Source organism: Sorex araneus, chromosome 1 (assembly GCF_027595985.1).
Source record: "Sorex araneus isolate mSorAra2 chromosome 1, mSorAra2.pri, whole genome shotgun sequence".
Classification (NCBI taxonomy): domain Eukaryota; kingdom Metazoa; phylum Chordata; class Mammalia; order Eulipotyphla; family Soricidae; genus Sorex; species Sorex araneus.
In genome coordinates, this window is record NC_073302.1 from 432,345,634 (window position 1) to 432,366,278 (window position 20,645).

At 45.9% G+C, this 20,645-nt stretch overlaps 1 protein-coding gene across 1 annotated transcript in view; it reads left to right on the forward strand.

Moving 5' to 3' along the window:
* The first annotated feature begins 3,329 nt into the window (after positions 1-3,329).
* Positions 3,330-20,645, forward strand: part of LRGUK (leucine rich repeats and guanylate kinase domain containing) — a 96,859-nt gene continuing 79,543 nt past the window's right edge. The window contains exons 1-4 of the mRNA XM_055129338.1: positions 3,330-3,638; positions 11,831-11,938; positions 16,741-16,822; positions 19,660-19,760. Coding sequence (XP_054985313.1) covers positions 3,330-3,638; positions 11,831-11,938; positions 16,741-16,822; positions 19,660-19,760 — 600 coding nt within the window. The remainder of the gene's footprint in view (positions 3,639-11,830; positions 11,939-16,740; positions 16,823-19,659; positions 19,761-20,645) is intronic.

Here is a 20,645-nt window from a genome sequence, read left to right on the forward strand (position 1 = left end):
AATCACATTACATAATTTATATACCATAGAATGAACATAATACATATATAACATACATATATAGTATAAACATACTCACATTCTTCTATATCTATTAGATATATCTCTACCTGGCACCTAGAAAGAGACTAGTTTAGGGTAAGCAAGAATAAATAGAAGCAATTCTTGATATTTTTTATGCTAATGCAAAGAGAATAAATTAGTTATTCTCTTTATACTCCAGCCAAGGGAACATTTCGATGAACTAGCAAGAGCAAAGATTGAGCAGTGAGCAGTCTCAACTCTTGTTTCTGTTGAGTGCTGGCAAGTCACATTGCTCCTGGAGAACCATCAATCCTTCTGCAAAAGAAAGCGCAAGGGATGAAGTTGATCTGGCTGCTACCCCCGTCATTCCATTGACTGCCAGGCTTAATTTGGCCCGTCTTCCCAGCTAGGTGGCTGCTCCGCTCCTCGCTCATTGCACTTTGAAGTCCTTCCTGTCCCTTGTTCCGTCCCGTGGGACTTGGTCAACGTGGGTAGCCCGGAGAGGGTGCACGAGTGAAAAGGAGACAGACACAAGAAGAAAGAGACAGACACAAAAGAATGGGAGCAAGCTCCAATTTTATTTCTCCTAAGCTAGTTTTTTAGTTGATTATATGAGGAAGTGGGCAGAAGTGGGGAACAGCAAAGAATGCAAACGTTTAAGGAAACTGCATGTGGGCCCTGATGGCAGTTACCCTGGGCATTGTTCTGCAACCTTCAAAAGGTACTTTGATATTTTTCCCAAGAAGCGGCTGTTCCTTAGTTACAGGTCAGTTTGTACTGACATATTGGTTCCCAGGCATTGGTTCCTGGCAGTCCCTCCCATGGCATGTCTGTTGAAGAGGACAGCCTGTCTGTCCCAAATAGAGACTGCCACCTCTTCAGTGGTGTTATGATGTGAGCCACGTGCTACCTGCTTGAAGCTCTAGACAAACTCTCAGAAAGAGTTGGGCTAAAACGGACTTGTTGCAGGTTTTGTTCCCCTCTAAGTTTTTGAGACACAGTAGGCAGTGCTCAGGACTTACTCCTGGCTCTGTGCTCAGGCATCACTCCTGGTAGTGCCCAGGGGACCTGCTTGGTTTGGTTTTTGTTTGGTTTAGTTTTAGGACCACACCCACCACTGGCTCTGTGCTTGGGAGGTTATTCTCAATGGTGTCAGGGGATGATGCAGTCAGTGACAGGGACCAAACTCCAGACCCCTACTTGCAAAGCATGTGCTTAGAGATCAGAGAAAAGTACAGTGGATAAGGCCAACCCATGTTTGGTCCCTAGCATCCCATATGGTCCCCTGAGCCGACTGGGAATGATCCCTGAGTGCAGAGCCAGGAATAAGCCCTGAGTATAGCCAGATGTGCTTCCCCTCTCTCCACACCCCTTCCCCCAAGCAAAAGTCTGTGCTTAGTCCATTGCTCGCTCTCTCTCTCTCTCTCTGACGCTTTTTTAAAATCTTTTTTTAATGGGAAGGGGAGCAATGCTGGGTGAGAAGAGGTGAAAGCTGTTCCTTGGCCAGTTTGGTAGTTCAACTTAAGGACCAAGATGTGGGGTTGCTCAGGCCTTGTGGTGCCAGGGGCTGTATAGGTCAACCCCCCCAGCAGTGCTCGAGAGCTTTCCAAGCTATAACCCATGATGCTGTTGGGTTCAGGGGACCAAACTGAGGTTGACCACAAGCCAGGTACGTTCTTAGACCCAGTACTATGTCTGTATGCTTTTTACCTTTTTAAGAGGATTCTTCCATGAGTCTGAAATGAACCCGACCTTGAGACATCTTTCTAATTTTTTTTTTTTGCTTTTTGGGTCACACCCAGCGATGCATAGGGGTTACTCCTGGCTCTGCATTCAGGAATCACCCCTGGCGGTGCTCAGGGGACCATATGGGATGCTGGGAATCGAACCTGGATGGGCCGCGTGCAAGGCAAATGCCCTACCTGCGGTGTTATTGCTCCAGCCCCCAAGACATCTCTATTAATAAATTGGTATTGGCAAAATTTGCTTTGCTAGAAATGTTGATTGTTATTGAAAACAAAATCTAACTAGACTGGGTTTCCTCCTTCGTTTCTTCCTACCCTGTGTTAGCTGAAGCTAGTGGTCCAGTAGGGTCAGAGTGGGACAATATTCTTGGAGGGTCTTTGCCTAGGAAAAGAAATAATCATGCAAGATGAACCCAGCAGAATGAGACCCTTTCATTATGGTCTTTTCATTTTGACTAGCAAGATAATGAAGGAAGGTAATTCTGCAAGCTTTATGTCAGTTTTAACAGTCCCTCAAGCACTGAGAAAGATAATAGTCAATGGATGGTGTCCATAAGGATTTTTTTTCTCCTCCCCTGACAGCCATTGACAGGATCATTTTGCATTTGCAACAGCTCTCACTGGAGCATGGAGAAAAGGCCTGTGAGGCCAGCAGGAGGAGAGCGATTTCCCTGCTCCGATCTGTATTGTCATCACTATGCAATAACGGTTACTCTGATTTTCATTCTTCTTTTCTGTAGAGTGCCTACTTCGTGGAGCCTTGGGCGATGGGATTTGGGTCACATAAAATCGCAGTAGCATAAAACCGTGCTTTGTAATTTCACACGAGTATTTCACGCAACTGCAAAGATCATCAATGCAGCAAGATAAAAACCCTTATCCATACAGGTCACTTAACTAATCGAGTCATTTAAGGGATCCTAATAGCGTTTCCGGGGCTTTTAGATACTGTCAATTGGAGGCTTTTCTGCTCTTTGGAACCGCTAGACCCTGCCAGTTTTCTCCCCAAGGACACTGACTTATCAACTGGGCAGGGTGGTGCTGAGGGGAGGGTGTAACTTAATTGCAAATCAGCCATCATCTGGTAGTTTCTCCTGATTGTCCACCGTCAGAAGAACAGGAACCATGCCTTCTGTTTCTTTCAAACCTTGTGTATTTCACCATCTCCTAATACCTCTCTCTGCATACAGAAAAAAAAAAATTTAGTGTTAGTCGTCTTGCCACCGAGATCATTCCAAGGACTGCAAGAAGAATGATGTGAACCAAGCAGGATGGGAAACTTCCAGGTAGGTTGAAAAAAGTATCTCGAGGCCAGGGGAAAACATTGCTGGGTACAGAGAGAGGGGGTGAGGCGAAAAGTAGTGGAAACGAGAAAGACGAGCGAACAAGAAATAAAGACAGCGACGGGATGGACTACGGAGAGCGCTGGAGCCTGCCATCCTGCTGCCCAGGGCCGCGGGAAAGGCGCGGCCGCGGGGTGGGGCGGAGACTACAACTCCCAGGATGCCCCGCGGCAGCCCCTCGCCTGCGTCAGTCTCCTAGGCAACCTCAGTAAACAAGATGGCGACCTCCGGGCGGGATCCCCAGTGGCCAAAGTCTCCCAATCTCCAGAGAGTCATCTCTGGTTCACGAACAACAATAGCACCGAAACTATGGCAGACAGAGAGAGGGAGTCTGTCTTCCTGGGGCCGTTTTCCCATGAGCCAGAGAGTGAAAAGTGATTTCCAGGCAACCTCCTCCTACCTGCTCCACCAAATCATAAACCGCTTCCAGGATCCAGAAACGGAGGACGAGTACGAGGAGGAGCTCGAGGGTGAGGAGCAGTTGGAATCAGAGGAATCCTCAGTGTCCGAAATGCGGGAATTGGAGGTGTGCTTTCCCTCCCCCCTCGAACCCCGGCTTGCCACCCCCTTCCTCCCTCTTCCAACCATTGGCCCTGCTCCTCTAGCGGGTCGCAGGTCCCCCCTCCCCCCAAGCCCCTTCTTCACCAACCCGGGACTTAGCTCACTCCTGCAACTTTTCTCTCCCAAAACGCCCTTTCTTACCCCTCTGAGGCTTCCTTTTTAATTTTTTTTTTTTGCAATACTTTCAGGTATGCCCTTTATTTAGCAAAATTGTTTTTGTGAGCCTACACTGCATCACTGAAAAAAGGGAGGGTTTGTGTGGGACTTAGTCTTTGCATTTTTCCAAATGAGGTAGTGTGGTGAATAGACAAAAAGTTTATCTCTGGCATCCCTGCACCTGTTCCCTGTAACCTATAACGTCCTTTCCCACTTCTAGTACCCATTCATCCTCTATCCACTGGAAAAAGAAAAAGTGGTCTCTCCCAATAGTCTAATGCGTGTTCTCTCCAAGTCTAAGTGACTTTACAGCTTTATGGATTACTTCTGCCAGGGGTATATTCTTCACACACACACACACACACACACACACACATCTGTAGTGCTTAGGTGATGGCTTTGCTCTTGGCATCAAGAGAGATTCCTACGCTACCTTTTTGAATCACCTCTGAGTTCTACTTCTCTCTTTCCCATCTCATGCTGTTCCTTTTCCAGTTCGTTTCTTGTCTCTTCTCTCTTCACATCACATCACTTCCTTCTCTTGGCTGCTGATAGATTGTTTGCTTTCTTTCAAACACAAAACTTGGCTTCCTCACAATAAGCTCTTGGACTTGGCGGGGAGATATAGCTCAGCAGGCTAAGATACATATTTTGCAGGCAGGACCTCCAGGTTTGGTCCCACCACATCCATCCCTGACCATCATTGAGGGCAACACCCCTGCAACTTCCCAGCACTGAGCCAGGAGTAGCCCCAAAGCACCCCGAGGTGTGCCCACCCTGCACACAACATTCATGGATTTTCCTCTTTCCCTTGCCTTCGAGGAAACTCACAATAATCTCCAAATATCAGTGTTTTTTTTTTACATTATGGTTTTGTCTTCCTTTCATAGTATGTTTCTTTTTTCCTTTCTTTCCTTCCTTCCTCTTTCTATTCCTTCCTTCCTCTTTCTATTCCTTCCTTCCTCTTTCTTTTCCTTCCTTCCTCTTTCTTTTCCTTCCTTTTTCTTTCTTTCTTTCTCTCTTTCTTTCTCTTTCTTTCTTTCTTTCTTTCTTTCTTTCTTTCTTTCTTTCTTTCTTTCTTTCTTTCTTTCTTTCTCTTTCTTTCTTTCTTTCTTTCTTTCTTTCTTTCTTTCTTTCTTTCTTTCTTTCTTTCTTTCTTTCTTTCTTTCTTCCTTCCTTCCTTCCTTCCTTCCTTCCTTCCTTCCTTCCTTCCTTCCTTCCTTCCTTCCTTTCTTTCTTTCTTTCTTTCTTTCTTTCTTTCTTTCTTTCTTTCTTTCTTTCTTTCTTTCTTTCTTTCTTTCCTGAATAATATTGGAAGGGAGAGGTTATTCTTTGGCCTCTTTTTGCACCTTTTCCCCAGCCATCTTTCCAATTTGAAGACAGATCTGCTTTTCCATCTTGGTACCTTCTCTTTCTCCTTTATCTGGTTTCCTCTCACTCCTCCCTCTATGATTGTCTTCTGTTATTCTGATTCTTCCAGAAGCCAATATTGCTTTCCTTCTTTTCCATAATGTCCTTTTTTTTTACATTTTTAACATTTGCCCCAATTTTTAACACCCACCCCCAAATTGTTGCTTCCCTGCTACTTCCTTCTAATTAGGTGCCAGTCATGCATTTGCTCAAAGTGGACCATAGGAATGCCTTTTTTTTTTTTATTAATTCACTTTGCTACTTTAAAAATTTCTTGGTTTGGGGGATACACTCTACAGAGCTCAGGGCTTACTCCAGGCTCTGCACTCAGAGAGCTCTACTGGGGGCGCTCAGGAAATAACAGGGGGGATGCTGGGGATGGAACTAGGTCCTGTAGGCAAGGCAAATGCCCAAAGGGCTGTACTGTCAGGCCCCTCACTTTGATACTTTTTTTTTTTGCTTTTCGGGTCACACCCAGCGATGCATAGGGGTTACTCCTGGATCTACACTCAGGAATTACTCCTGTCTGTGCTGGGGGACCATATGGGATGCTGGGAATTGAGCCCAGGTCGGCTGCGTGCAAGGCAAACGCCCTACCCGCTGTGCTATCACTCCAGCCCCCACACTTTGCTACTTTTAAAGCAACTGTTGCAAAACTGTAGAGGTGTTTTTACAGCTTTGAGATGTTTGTGTTGTTTCCACAGGCTTCCACCCCAGAGGAATTCACAAATGAATCACCAGTTTACTTGATTATTCTAATTAACTACTGCTCTCTGGCTGTGGGGTTCATTAGTACCATTGTTAATCTGTCTTCAGTATGCCCTTAACGAACTGGAGAGGGGTTTGACTTGAACCAGTTACTCCTTTCTGTCTTATGGAAAAATTTATTTCTTCCATTAACATGAAAATATTAATATTTATTTTGTGTCTTCACATCCTGTTTTAGCTCTTTTTAGTACCTCATACACTTAAATATGCATAAATGAAGATGTTTTAAAAGGAAACACTTGGCCTTTCCTTTTCAATGATTTATGTTTCATATCGTGGCCAGGTTAAGATTCATAATGCTGTGGTGGGTAACATGATTATTGGGTGCTTATAATGCAATTAACCTCAGAGCTCAGAAGCATTTTTTTAGATTTAAGGGAGGCAGTTCAGGCCAGTGATTCAGAATGCTACCTTGGGAATCAAAGATTTGTTTGTGAGATGTTGAGGAAGTTTATTTCACCTGAGTCTCATCTGGAATATGGAAATTATAAGGATGCTTGTTTCATAGGAGGATTGTGAGAATTAAATGAGATCCAAGATGTAAAATATGTGGTATAATATATTACTGATGCTGTTGTTAAATTAAAAATCACATGTTTTATTTGCTAACCACACGGCAGTCAGTGACTTAATTAATGCATGCAGCCTTCAGTGAACAAATATTCCCCGGATGGCTGCTTTGTGGTATATTCTTTGCCAATAGCGAAGAAGAGCCTGGATCCAGGGCTTTGTATCTGATCGATAAAAGTCATTATTTGACAATAGTTGATAGGATACCTCCTCATGGCATAGTCATGGGCACCGAGCTCTATGCTATAGTTCTGTCTGTAGTGTCATAAACAGAATAGGTGCTCCAAACATTCATTCCGTAATAATAATAGCAACAGGAAAACTATAAGAGATGAGAGCATGATTGAAGGCATACGTGATCCCCACTTTCAAGATGAGATAGAAACATGCGTCTATGGTATAGCTCTTCAGCATGTGGAATATTCTTGATAGAAACTCAGTGAGTCTATGTAGAAATTCTAGACATAATTTTATATAGAAATAACACATGGAATGTAGGGATCCCCGAAGACTTAAGGGAAGGATAACTCTGTATGGGAAGAGAGGTGCTGTGTGGGCAGTTTTCCTCCTGATGCATTAGAGGTGAAAGCAGCAAAAGGAGGTGCAGTAGGACCCCAGACTGTTGAGGGGGTGTGGGGTCTTGCGTGGACTCTGGACTTGAGTCTTTAAGTGAACTTCTCTGATGATGACTAGGAGCAAGGAAGTCGGTGAGAATACGAGCAATAGCTAGAAGGAGAGATAAATGTGTGAATTAAGACAGTGGAAGTGGGAAAGTAAGCTAAATATGTGAATATATTTACAGATTTCTATTGGGACCGTTACTAATTACATATCGGAATTCTAGAATGACTGCTACGTCTGTGGCATGATCTAGGGGAGATTGTGATATGGCGTAAGGATTCGAGGACAGATAGAGTCCTGCGTCAGAGAGTTGCAAATATGAATCACCTGAATGACCCTGGAAATCCAGGGAAAGGTGCTCAGAGCAGCCCCAGTTATCCCTAGCACTGCAGTCGGTTATATCATCTAGAAGAAGAAGAGAGACCAAGTCTAGAAAAGGGGGCCAAGAGGAGAGATCTGGAGGTACTGGCATTTAGAGCAATGAAGGGAAATCAGGGAGGAAGTTGGAAAGGACTGGAAAGAGAACAAGGAGAAGGAAGAAAGGCTGTCTCATAGGCCAATGCAAAAGTCTTCAGAACATGGGATGGGGGCGTCTTGCCAATAATGGGAAGAAGTAGGAAGAAACCCGTGAACTTTACCTACTTGAAGGGCATAGGAGAGACCTTCACGCATCTGGATTTTGTGACGTGGCAGAGAAGCCTGAGTTGAGAGTGAATAGGAGGTGAGGAAGAGGGACTAGAGGTGACTAAGGGAAACCACAGTGATAGCTGGTGGGGCATGTTGAACTGGAAAGATGCTTTTGTAGGACAAAGGAGGTTCACATTTTCTCATTTTTGAAGAAGTGGCAGGTTGGGGCTTGTCTGGTGGGAGTCATGGGTAAAAGAGGGCGACCTGGTAGCAGGAGGAGCTTTTTTGGTCAGGGACCCAAGTGAGAAGCGTTTGGACATGGGAAGAGTGACAAGACTCCACGTACAAATGTAGGTACCTGGAACTGGAGCAATCGTACAGCTGGTATGCTACATGTCTTGCACATAGCCCATGAGGGTTCGATCCCTGGCATCCCCAAGGGTCCCTTCAGCCTTACCAGGAGTGATCCCTGAGTGCAGAGTCTGAAGTAAGGTGAGAGTGGCCCCAAAACAAGACAAATAGGCAGGTACTGTTGAGGGTGAGGGCAGAGGGGCAGAGGTAGCTGTGCTGAGAGAGATGGAGAACCGACCTGCCTTGGTGGTGGAGAAAACGCCAAAAGGCAGCGATAAAGATCAGGAGGCTGTCCAACGGCAGCAGGACCAGTGAAAGCTGACCTGAGCATCGTGCCCGCCCGAAGGCACAGTTGTGGGATCTTTCTCGGTCACGTAGCACAGGGGGAGGAATAGAGTCATTGCCAAGTTCTGTCTGTTTTTGAGTACCATAGTAACCCCATTTACCACAGTCAACACCTTGGCTTTCTTTTCTACTCCTTTTCTCCCCTTTGCCAGAATCCCAACTCTTAGTAGTTCCGCTAAGTTGCTTGCTCCTCTGGGATGCCTTTGTAACCTCCCTTCCCTCCCCCGGAGCTGGCCTATGATGGACGCCCTGCTTATCGTCCATGCATCCCGCTTACCTCTATTGTGATACTTATCAGACTCCTGAAATTGCTTGTGTGCTTGTCTGTCTCCTAGATTGAACTGCAAATCCTTTAAAGATAGGTGCCAGGTCTTATTTATGAAGCTGTCTCTTGAGCTAAGCAGACTGGCTGGCATGTGCCGGGTGAGCTGGAAAGATTTTTATCCCAAAAGAGTGACGAGCAGGACATGACCTCCTGGCCCGTGCAGTAAAGTTCATTGTGAACTTGATGGATTCCGGTTTGGGATATGTCTGCGGTCACTGTGATTGGCAAAGCAGGAGTCAGAGACTTGAGGGTAGAGAGACATTGAAATTGCCCATGGGAGGTCAGTAGAGAAGGCATTGTAGCGGGGTGGAGAGGCAGTGGTGTATGGACCGACAGAGTGAGAGAGTGTGAGGGATGAACAGTCTAGAAGTTTTGTGTTTTCTAAGAACAAGTTTAGAAGGGGTTGGAAGGCTGACGGATGAGCTGGTTGTGACGTCAGAGAGTGGCATCCTGGGGTGGGGGCTGAATTTTCCAGGTGTTGTCATTGAGCACGATGACTAAGACCAGGCATGGCCCTGGGAATAAAATTGGGTAGAGATCAATTTTAAGAGACAACTGGAGTTGAGAACCTAAGGGGTTTTGTGTGTGTTCTTGTGTTCGGAGTAGTAGAGGTGGTAGATGGCCATCCTGAGGCTATCGGAAGCCCCTCCTCTGGCCCCCCTCCAAGATAAAGATAGGGCTTGTAAAAGTCTGATAATGACCACAAGCGGGTGGAAGGGGTTTCCATGAGGGGGTTCGTACCTTGGGGATCTAGGGAACTGCTGATAGTGTGCCCAGTGTCCATCGCAAAGGCTTGGCTGGAAGACTCCACCCACCCTGCGTTGCATAAAGGATGCAGTGACTTCTCATTTGTGGGAAGTAGAGGGGTTGGGTCAAGTAAACTTCCGAGGTGTAGGTAGAGAGTTGGGGAGAGAAGGTAATATTCCTCTGCCTCTCTTTCCTCCTAGGTCTTCTATAAGAAAGTGCAACTTTATCTAGAAAAATAAATGTATTCTTCCCCTGTTGCCAACAGTAGATTAGTATGAATTAAACGAAGATGTAGGATTTCTGATTTCATCCATTCATAGTAACAGTTCTCACTTATTGGAAATACTTGCTAGGTTCCAGACACTTAACTAAGAGCTTGTTTTGAGGTGGGGGGGAGGCACACCTGGCAGTATTTCAGGGCTTACTCCTGGCTCTGTGCTCAAGAGATTATTCCTGGTGAGCTCAGAGGACCATATGGGGTGCCTGGGATTGAACCTGGGTTGATTAAGGCAAATGCTCTACCTGCCGTGCTATCATTCCAGCCCCCTAAACCGCGAGCTTTATATATGGAGTTTTCCCCCTATTCTTCCAAAAACATTAAGAGCAGGTCATAACATTTCCTAACGGATGAAAAAGATGAGGCTCGAAGTAAACTTTAGCTGCCCTAAGTCATACATCCCAAATGGAAGGCCTGGAGTTCAAACCACAGTTTCCCAGTCCCAATGCCCCTGTAATAGCTCTAGTGGAGTGACATTTGCTTCTCTGAGTTGGAGGACCGGTGAGAGGAGCCTGCTTATTTATGTCTTAAAGGACCCCTCTCATTTAGGAGTACCATTTCAGGTTCCCAAATGAATATGAACAATGTCTGCAAAGAGTATTTTTATTCTCATGGACCATGCATGAATCATGGTTAGTTACACCAGTGGGACTGATGTGATAGCCTTGTTCTGTGCCTCCTGCTGATGTTGGTAGTTAAATTAGTGAATGTGTGTTGGTGGGTTTGTCATGGAGTTGAAGGCCATACTGACATTTATCTCCTCTAACTGTTGTTTCTGGGGGAAGAACATGTTGGACCATGGAAATCTATAGACCCTCTTACAGAAATTATAATTATTCTCTTACTAAATTTGGTAAATTTTATAAACCCAGCGCAGTCACCAGTAGGAAGCAAACCTACTTTACTCCTGTAACAATATTACCGCCAGGTTTAGAGTAGCAGTTCTTTTCCCTTGATGTAATCGGTCTTTGGGAGTAGGTTAACTATCCAGGTTAGAATTGCTCCCTGGGAACCTGTGACTGAGATCTCCAAGCCTGCTTGGCTCAGGACTGGGCCTCCTCCCCCCAGGTCCCCAGTTTTCCAGAAGCTTGGCAGTCACACCCACAAACTGCCCCTGGTGCCATGTAATCTCATCAATGACCAAGACCCAGAGACTGTAAACTAAAGCTCCCGGAAGAGAATGACACAGAATTTCCTGAACATTATATTCTATCCATAAAAAGGCAATACAAAACAAATCGTCTAGCATTGCCTTTTCAGCAGGTTTGAGTGGTGGTGAGACTGGTGTCAAAATATCGAATGTAACCAAACTAGAGAGAGAGTATGGGGGAAATTGTCTGCCACACAAGCAGGGGAAAGGTTGGAACGGGGGTGGTGGGGATTACTGGGGATTTGGATGGTGGAAAGTGTGCTCTGGTGAAGGGTTGGGTGTTTGATGATGATTCAAAAAAAAAAAAAGAATTGCCCCCTGTTTGTGTTCTGGCTCTGTCAAGAGTGATGCCGTTTCACACACCTCACCCTCTGGAAGCCTGTGCAATGGAGCTAGGAGGGAGGAGCCCAGGGGGATGAGGAGGAGCACACAGGCTGATCTGGGGAGAGCACTTAGCTTGGTACCTGGAACCGAGAGAGGCACCCCAGCAAAGTAACAGCCCCCCTGAATGGCAAGTGAAAGTTCAGCAGCAAGAAAAGCATCAAGCTGGTAGCTGTTGATGAAACGATGCTTCCTTCATCTGTGTCCTCTGCGGCAGAATTTTCTTTGGGGCTGGCCACCTTGGGAGGGGAGACCCGTCTCCCAAAGGTGAAATAGAAAAGCAGGTCCTAGATAAGGGTGGAATGAACTGTTTCTTTTTGAACAAAAGCCCTCCCCCATCTTCCTTTCTCGGTGCAGGTTTGCTTGTTGATGCTGTGCCACTCTTGCATCGCGTGTATGCTGATGCTCTTTCCCTCTTGCTCTCGGCAGGATGAGTTTGATGGGGTCCTGAGAGAGGAGGCCATCGCCGATTCACTCTACCAGCTGGGTCGCTCAGGCTCCGGAACCGAGCAGGTCTACCTCAATCTAACACTATCAGTAAGTATGACCGAATGACCACGTCTGGCTGCATCTGGACACTGGTTGGATTATATCCTTCCTCCACCCCCACCCCTGAAACCCAGAGCCTGTTTGATGATCCCGAAACTCAGAGTCTTGCATTGATTGGGTGGAGGCTGGCAATCGGAGGTAATTATTTACATAAATGTTGGTGCTCAGAGAACCGTGGCCATTTCAGTAATCAGCCTCCACCCTCCCTCCTCCAACCCTCGTTCCTATTTTCATTCTCTCCACAGTCTGTTTGTTTCATCTTAGGAAGTCTATATTATAGTAACCAACACTTGCTTTCCAGAAGGCTGAATTGGATCTTGTAAAACCAGTCCTTGAGACAGGTTTAAGAATTTCCTCCCTAGGCCTAACAGCCAAGGAGAGTAGAGAAAAAGGGCCAGGAGGATCACTCCATGGCTTGGAAGCCGGCCTCACATGCTGGGGGAAAAGGCAGCTGGGATAGAGAAGGGACCACCAAGTAATTGATGCTTGGAGGGCTTGCTCGGGATAGGAGATGGGTGCTGAAAATAGGCTACGGACAAAACATGATGGCCACTTAGTACCCTGTATTGCAAACCATAATACCCAAAAGGAGAGAGAGAGAAAGTAAAAGGAAATGTGCCCCACACAGAGGTGGTGGGGGAGGCAGGGGGTGGTGGGAGGGATACTGGGAATATTGGTGGTGGAGAATGGGCACAGGTGGAGGGATGGGTACTCGATCATTGCATGACTGAAATGTAATCACAAAAGTTTGTAAATCTGTAACTGTATCTCACATTGATTAATTTTAAAAAGTAAATTAAAAAAAAGGACTGGAGCAATAGCACAGTGGGTAGGGCATTCACCAGGTTTGATTCCTCCGTCCCTCTCGGAGAGCCAGCAGGCTACCGAGAGTATCCCACCCGCACGGCAGAGCCTGGCAAGCCACCTATGGCATATTCAATATGCCAAAAACAGTAACAAGAAGTCTCACAATGGAGACATTACTGGTGCCCACTCGAGCAAATTGATGAACAACAGGAGGACAGTGCTACAGTGCTACAATGCTAAATTTTAAAAAAAAAGAAAAACAAAGGAAAAAAATGGCCGAGGGAGCTGGAAGGATAGCTCAGTGAGGGAGTATACTGTGCATGCTGGTGGGTTAGGATTGAGGCCACGTATCACAGGGTTGCCTGAGCCCCGCCAGGAGTGATGCTCAAACACAAAACCGGAAGTAGCTCCTCAGCACTGCTGGTATTGTCCCCGCCCCAATCCCCCCAAAAAGATAAAATGATGAAGAGAGGCAGTAGGTAGCAAAGAATTTGTTTTTGTATTTTTATCTTTCAAAATCCATTAGGCTGAATATAAAAGAGAGAGACTGTTCATAGAATGCTTAACATTTAATAAAATGTTTATAACTTTCTTACTAGAAGAAATTAAAAAAAAAAAAAGAATTTCCTCCCTCAAGGCTGTCGAGGTAGTACAGCTGGGAGGACGCTTGCCTTGGGTGTGGCTGACCTGGGTTGGACTCCCAGCAGCCCGTATGGTCCCCTGGGTCCACCAGGAATGAGTCCTGCGCGCAGAACCTGAGCACTGCCGGCTGTAGCCCCCCCACAAAAAACAAACACAAGAATTTTCTCCCAAATCAGTACCATGGCTGGAGCGATAGCACAGCGGGTAGGGCGTTTGCCTTGCACGCGGCCAACCCGAGTTCAGTTCCCAGCATCCCATAGGGTCCCCTGAGCACCGCCAGGGGTAATTCCTGAGCACAGAGCCAGGAGTAACCCCTGTGCATCGCTGGGTGTGATCCCCAAAGCAACAAAACAAAACAAACCGAAAAAAACCCCAACCAAATCAGTACCAGGACTCAACATTTATATCTGAATCCAAAAGTACTGAATCTTTTGATATTGACTTTTGTTCTTCTCTAAGTATCACTTTAAGTTACAGCTCACATGCCCCCAGATATTATTTTTAATTTCATTTATTTATTTAGTTTTTGCTTTGTGGGTCCCACCCAGTAATGCACAGGGCTCGCTCCTGACTGTGCCCTCAGGTATTACTCCTGGTGGTGTTGGGAGCCATAAGGGATACTGAGATTCGTACCTGGGTCAGCCGCATGCAAGGCAAACACCCTACCCGCTGTGCTATCGCTCCAGCCCCCTACCCTCCCACCCCTGATATTATTAAAGAAAAAAAAAGCCCGTTGTTATCCAAGTTTTAAGATTCTGGGACTAGCTCATCTTGGCTCCAAGTTTATCCTTAAAGGAGCGAGAAAGACTCAGGGTACGCCAGCATCCTTCCTCCTTTTGTTTCTTGGTCACTCTGCAAAATTAACTCTTCTCATGCGTGAGTTTGCAGCAGGGCTGGCTGTTTTGTCTCGGAGTTGAGCTTGGAGACTCCTGAAGACGCTTACGGTCTTTTCTCCCAGGCTGCTCCCACAGCTTGTCCTGTGAGGACCACACATCCAGGCTCTCATCTTTGTCTGTTCAGCACAGTTTGTGGATGACTCAGCCAGCTAGGCAGTAACACACAGGGAGCCCTGGGGGGCGGGGGGATTGGGGTGCAGGGTGCTGTGTCAGCCACTGCACTGGGGGCTCCTTCCAGCCGCCCATCCTTTCCCACACAAGTGCCTTGCAATCAATATCGTCCCTGTGTACACAGTCCTTTGCCTTAAATTGATCCACACGAGAAGCAATCCGTTAAATCTGATTTCAGCTAGATGGGCTGAAGCTTAACTTACTTTGCCACTGACCTCCTTCCATTGGAGATATTACGTGTTGAATTACTTTGCCTTAATAACCTGTCTGACTGAGTCTACTTTCTCAGGGTTGCCTGGTTTTGTGATTTTTTTTCTCCCCTTATAACTTACTTAGGTTACAGATATATTTTTTTTCTTCTTTCTCATCTTTTTTTTTGTGTGCAAAGTTTCTATGAAAGTCTAAAAATTCTTTAAGGGTATGATGTAGTTTTATCCTAATTACCGTATTTCTTATAATAACAACTGCAGTGCCTCGTCCGTGGTAAATTTGTAACAAGTATTTTACTGTTATTATTGATTGTTCTGGTGATCGAGGGTGTGTCTCGAGTCTTTGGTGTTGGTATTGGCACATTGGGTAGCGGTGGCTGCTGGACGTCACCCACTTTGGCTGGGGTGGGCCAGAGATCAGGCTTTCCGCTGTGGTGCCAAGGATTCCAGCATCACGGTTGCTTGTGGGTAGCACCAGGGGTCGAACTCAAGGCCTTCTGCTTGCCAGGCAGGCATTTGCTACTGAGCCCTCTGCCCCCCTAGGACCCCATCCACTGAGTATTCATGACTGTTCCGATGGCTCTCATTAAGTGCTCTGATGATTATCCTCAGAAACTGGATGTCATGAGACTTCTTCCTGTGTTGTCTTTTTTTTTCCCCCCTGAATCTGATATTGCAACATAAACTTGTGATGTGAGTCTTTGTCCTAAGGGACTAAAGTTCCCTTGAATCTGTCTTGAAGTTCTCTAGAAGCAAGATTTACGTGAAAAGAATTTTGACAAGAATTCAGGAGACTTGGATCTGCTTCTCTTCACTGGTCTGCTCTATGGTTTTAGACTAATTTCGCACCTCACTGCAACTCATACTTGAATTCTTTTTGTTGTCGTTGTTGTTTTTGTTTTGGGGTCACAACCAGCGATGCTCAGGGGTAACTCCTGGCTCTATACTCAGGAATTACTCCTAGTGGTGCTTGGAGGACCATTTGGGATGCCGGAAATCGAACCCAGGTTGGCCATGTGAAAGGCAAACGCCCTACCATCTATATTATCTCTTTGGCCCCATGCTTGAGTTCTTGTGCTCATCTCTTTCTTTATTTCTTTATTTTTGTTTCTGGGCCAAACCCAGCAATGCCCTGAGATTCCTCCTGGCTCTGCAGTCGGGAACTACTCATGGTGATGCTCAGGGGACCATATGGGGTGCCGGGGATTCAACCTGGGCTGGCCACATACAAGGCAAACAATACCCTACCCACTGTATTATCACTCTAGCTCCCCCTCTTCTCATTTCTAAACTGAGAATGTCTAGTGGGTCTGTTTTGAGAATGTCCAGGTCTTTTTTGGTCTGATGAGAGTATTGTGATTGAGTTTTGAAAACAAACCCTGTGAAAGTGCAGGTGATATTGTTATTCATGATCCCACAGTCTGTGTGCACTCTAACATGTTACTGAAATTCTAGGTATTTGCACTTTCTTATTACTTGATAGAGACTGTGTTATGTATTTATGTATGTATGTGTAAAACATGAAACTCTGCAGATCTTCATACACATTGGTTTAATTTACCTGTTATGTTGTATTTGTGTTTTTGCTGCCAATACTAACTTTTATGATTTTCTTAGACTTTAAGCTTTGCCATTCAGTAGATATGCTTTGTATGTCATGCTTTGGGGGCTGGAATGATAGCACAGCAGGTAGGCAGTTCGCCTTGCATGCAGCAGATCCGGGTTCCATTCCTCCATCCCTCTTGGAGAGCCTGGCAAGCTACCGAGAGTATCTCTCTTGGAGAGCCTGGCAAGCTACTGAGAGTATCTCTCTTGGAGGGCCTGGCAAGCTACCCGTGGTGTATTCGATATGCTAAAAAGAGTAACAAGTCTCACAATGGAGACGTTACTGGTGCCCGCTCAAGCAGTCGAGCAAATCGATGAGCAACAGGATGACATTGACAGTGACAGTTAGGCTTTGGAAAGAAGTTCCGGGTTTCTGGTCAGCGCTTATGTCCAGATGTGCGAAGGCTGAGCATTTGTCTGCGCAAGCAGCATTAAAGTCTTTTGTCTTTTATTTTCTCAGGGTTGCGATTTAATTGACATTAGCATTCTCTCTGGATATGTTCACCTACAAAAGCTGGACCTCTCAGTCAATAAAATTGAAGGTAGGTAATGGTCACTCTAGGACAATGGGTGGATTGCTGCATTCTGAAATGACTCTGTTCAAATCATAGACTTTGTAGTATGTCTGAGTCTGATGTTACAAAACTCGGTACCAGTGAGGGCTGTTGCCGTTCAAGGCGTGTCTTGTCAAAGACCAGAGGAGTCACCAGTGATGGGCTAGCACAGGACCAGACTGGCCAGCGTGTCCCGTGCCAGGCGGTGCCAGGCTGTGGGTGAGAGGCACTCGCTCCCTCCACCCCCTCGACCTTGATAGTGGCTGATGGAATCTTCTCTTTGATCCCTTCAGATATGAGTCAGGACTTCTTGAATACTTCCTGAGTGCTTGACAGCTCCTTTTCCTTCCCGTCTGTGTCTGGTGCTGGTGAATCAGCCCTGTTTCCCACCCCTGCTGATGGAGTCTCCTCCCTTGCAGCTAGACTTCAGTCCTGGCTGCTCCATCCTCCTTGTTCAAGTGCCCGGAATTCACCCATTTATTCACATCTCCGCCCCTTCCTTCCCCTCCCCCACCTCCCTCTATTTATTCAGTTAATTCTCTCAACACTACCTCTTGTCTTTGTGGGTCTCTACCTCTGTGGTAATGCCCGCCTCACCTTTAATGAAACGAGTCCCATTTCCTTCAAAGCTTGCATCCGAGATTCCAATTTTCTGATCTTAGTTGAGGTCAAAGGGCAGCAACATTTCTTTTCCTTACTCTTCCAGGGAGGTAAGCAAACCATTATTTCTCACCTGCTTTCCTCACTGGTAATCTTACCACTTGTGATACACACACACACACACACACACACACACACGTGTATATGTGTGTAGCTTTTAGTATACATGTAATTTTAAAAATGGTTTTGAATATAATATACATGTAATTTTTTATATGACAAGCCAGCACTAGAGCTGTGGTCTTCTCTGGCTCATTTCCTGCCTTTCTGCCTCCATTTCCCCCCCGGGACGGCACTAACGAACACCCACTCCTTTCTTCTTATGATTAAGAAATTATCCTGGCACACTTTAATTCATGAAATGTCACTTTTCTTTTTAAAGAGACTTTCACCGCTTTTTCTCCCTTTTAAATCTTCATGAAACTCTCTGTGGAAAATCAAACATACCCACGTGGTGAGACTGCTGTAATGAATGTTCAAGTTCAGTGATCTTCAGCCTCCACCCACCAGGTTTTATTATTCTGGACCTCCCCACTACCCCCACCCCAACCTCCATATAACCTCATATACAGTCATTGTCACTGTCATCCCATTGCTCATCCATTTGTTCGAGCGGGCACCAATAACATCTCTCATTGAGAAACTGATTGTTACTGTTTTTGGCATATCCAATAACCGCCCCCAAAGAACTGCATTCCCCGGGGTTATTTTAGAGCGTAGTCCAAATAGCACATCCTTAGACACCCTTTCTGAGTCCTCACACCCCCCATCCCCACCCTCCAGCCCACAAGCCGGTTTCCTGTTCTGGGAGCTGCGTATGGGTGCAGAGCTCTTGGGAGCATAGTAGCAATGCCCAGTACTCTGCGGGCCCTCGACCACGGAATCCCTTGTACAGGCGACGCTTCCCTCTGCAGATCTGCCTTCTGCAGTCTTTCACTGCCTCTCTGATGAACCCGGGAAGGGTGTGTAAAGCACTGACCCTTTTTCTTCTTTGCCAACAACAAATCTGATGCAGTCTATGAACTTCAGCCAGATTTAGGCTAGCATGAGTTAAAACTCAAACTCAGAGGTTCTCTCTCTCTCTCTCTCTCTCTCTCTCTCTCTCTCTCTTCCCCTCCCTCCCCCTCCTTTCCTCTCTCTCTCTTTCTCTCTCTCCTCCCTCTCTCTCTCCCTCCCTCTCTCCCTCCTTCCCTTCTCTCTCTGTCTCTCTCTCCCCCCCAACTCCCCCACTCCCTCCCGTTACCGAAAGGGTATATGTACATCACTTTACCTCCTTTCAGTACTCAGCTCTTGTACCAGGATGATCACTGGCCAAGGGATGGAAGTTGGAGCATTGTCTGACTGAACACTCAACCATACACAACTTTGTAACTGTGTATCTCAGAGTGATTCAAGAAAATAAATAATAAATTTAAACAAACACACTCAGGGACTTTGTGTGCCCCATCCTCAGAGGTTCACGTTTGGTGGGTCCTGGGAGTTCTTGGCATCAATTCTTCAAATCAATTCCTGGAGGGTGGGGGGAGGGGAAGCGGTGGCCGCTGGTCCAGGACCCTCACTTTGAGAACCGCAGTGGCAGCTGTGAGGCGCTCCTGCCATCTGGTGGTCATCAGGGTCACGACACCCAGCGAGAACTCCAGCGCCTTGCTTTATGTTTTTTTTCCCCCCTGGCTGAGAGATTTAAAAGGGGACCATTTTTGTTTTTACGTTTCTCTAATTGTGGCATTATCAGTCTCTTCCAAACATCCAGCCTCCTTCTCCTAGACTGCTGCACCAGTCAGCTTGCCCTGGCTTTAGCGTCTGGTCCCTCTTCCCGAGGCCGGCCACTGTGGAAGTGTGTGGCTGCGTTAGTGATCACCTCACCCTCTCTTACCTGGCTTCCCCAACAAGAGGGCCACGGAGGAGGAGGGCAGGGCTGGGGGCCTGTGGAGGGTACCGTATGTTGTTGTGTGCATGTATTGTTGTGTGTGTTCTTTGTATACATATCCTGTGCAGATGTGTTACTGTGTGTGTAAATATTTGTGTGCTGGACATGTGTGTTTTGCAATTCATTGCACTCATCTAGGACCCTTAAAGGTGTGCTTGCAATTAGCATGTATGCAAAAATGGTTTTCTGTAACCTGTTGTGAATGACTTCTTCTATTCTTTGCCTTCCACCCCCACAGATTTGTCTTGTGTGAGCTCTATGCCTTATCTGCTGGAACTTAATGCTTCTCGCAATAAACTGACCACGTTCTTCCAGTTTACTCCACCCAAAAACCTTCAGGTAGGCCTGGCCAATACTCTAAAATGTTTTCACAAAGTACACGAATTAAGCAAGCCAACAGTAAGCAATAATGAGATGTAGGGTTACTAGTATAAGTGCCTGGAGTGAAATTTAAAAGGGTAAAAGGATTTTGTTATCATTTATTTGGAAAAAGGAAGATGCCCTGGATGCAAATCTGTTTTTCTAGGCGTTTCATAAAAACGTAGTGTTCAAGCCCAAGGCTGACTTCCTTCTGTTCTCTCTACTTCCTTTAAATACTAGGTGTTCAAGAATAGTAGAGATAAGTACCAGAAGGATTACTCCACAGCTTGGAAGCTGGCCTCATAAGCTAGGGGAAAAAGCAGATCAGATAGAGAAAGGGTGCTAGGTGGACCCGCTAGGGATGGGAGATACAGGCTGAAAATAGACTATAGACTGAACATGATGCCTTCTTAATACCTCTATAGCAAACCACAACACGCAATAGGACAGAGAGAGAGCAAAAGGGAATGCCCTGCCACAGAGGCGGGATGGGGAGGGGGGGGACAGGGTGGGGGTGGTGGGAGGGATGCTGGGACCATTGGTGGTGGAAAATGGGCACTGGTGGAGGGATGGGTACTCGATCACTGTATGACAGAAATGCAAGCATGAAAGTTTGTTAGTCTGTAACTTTATCTCATGGTGATCCACTAATAAAAAATAAAAAAAAATTAAAAATGGGGAAAAAATAAATACTAGGTGTTAATTGTATGTTTTTATGAAAGTGGAGACATCATATTTAAAAGTTTATTTTCCTGGCAGTAGAACTTGTCCATGTTTTACTTATTTATTTTTATCTTTATTTTTTAACTATTATTTTTAATTGAATCACCGTGAGATATAGTTACAAGACTTTCATGTTTGAGT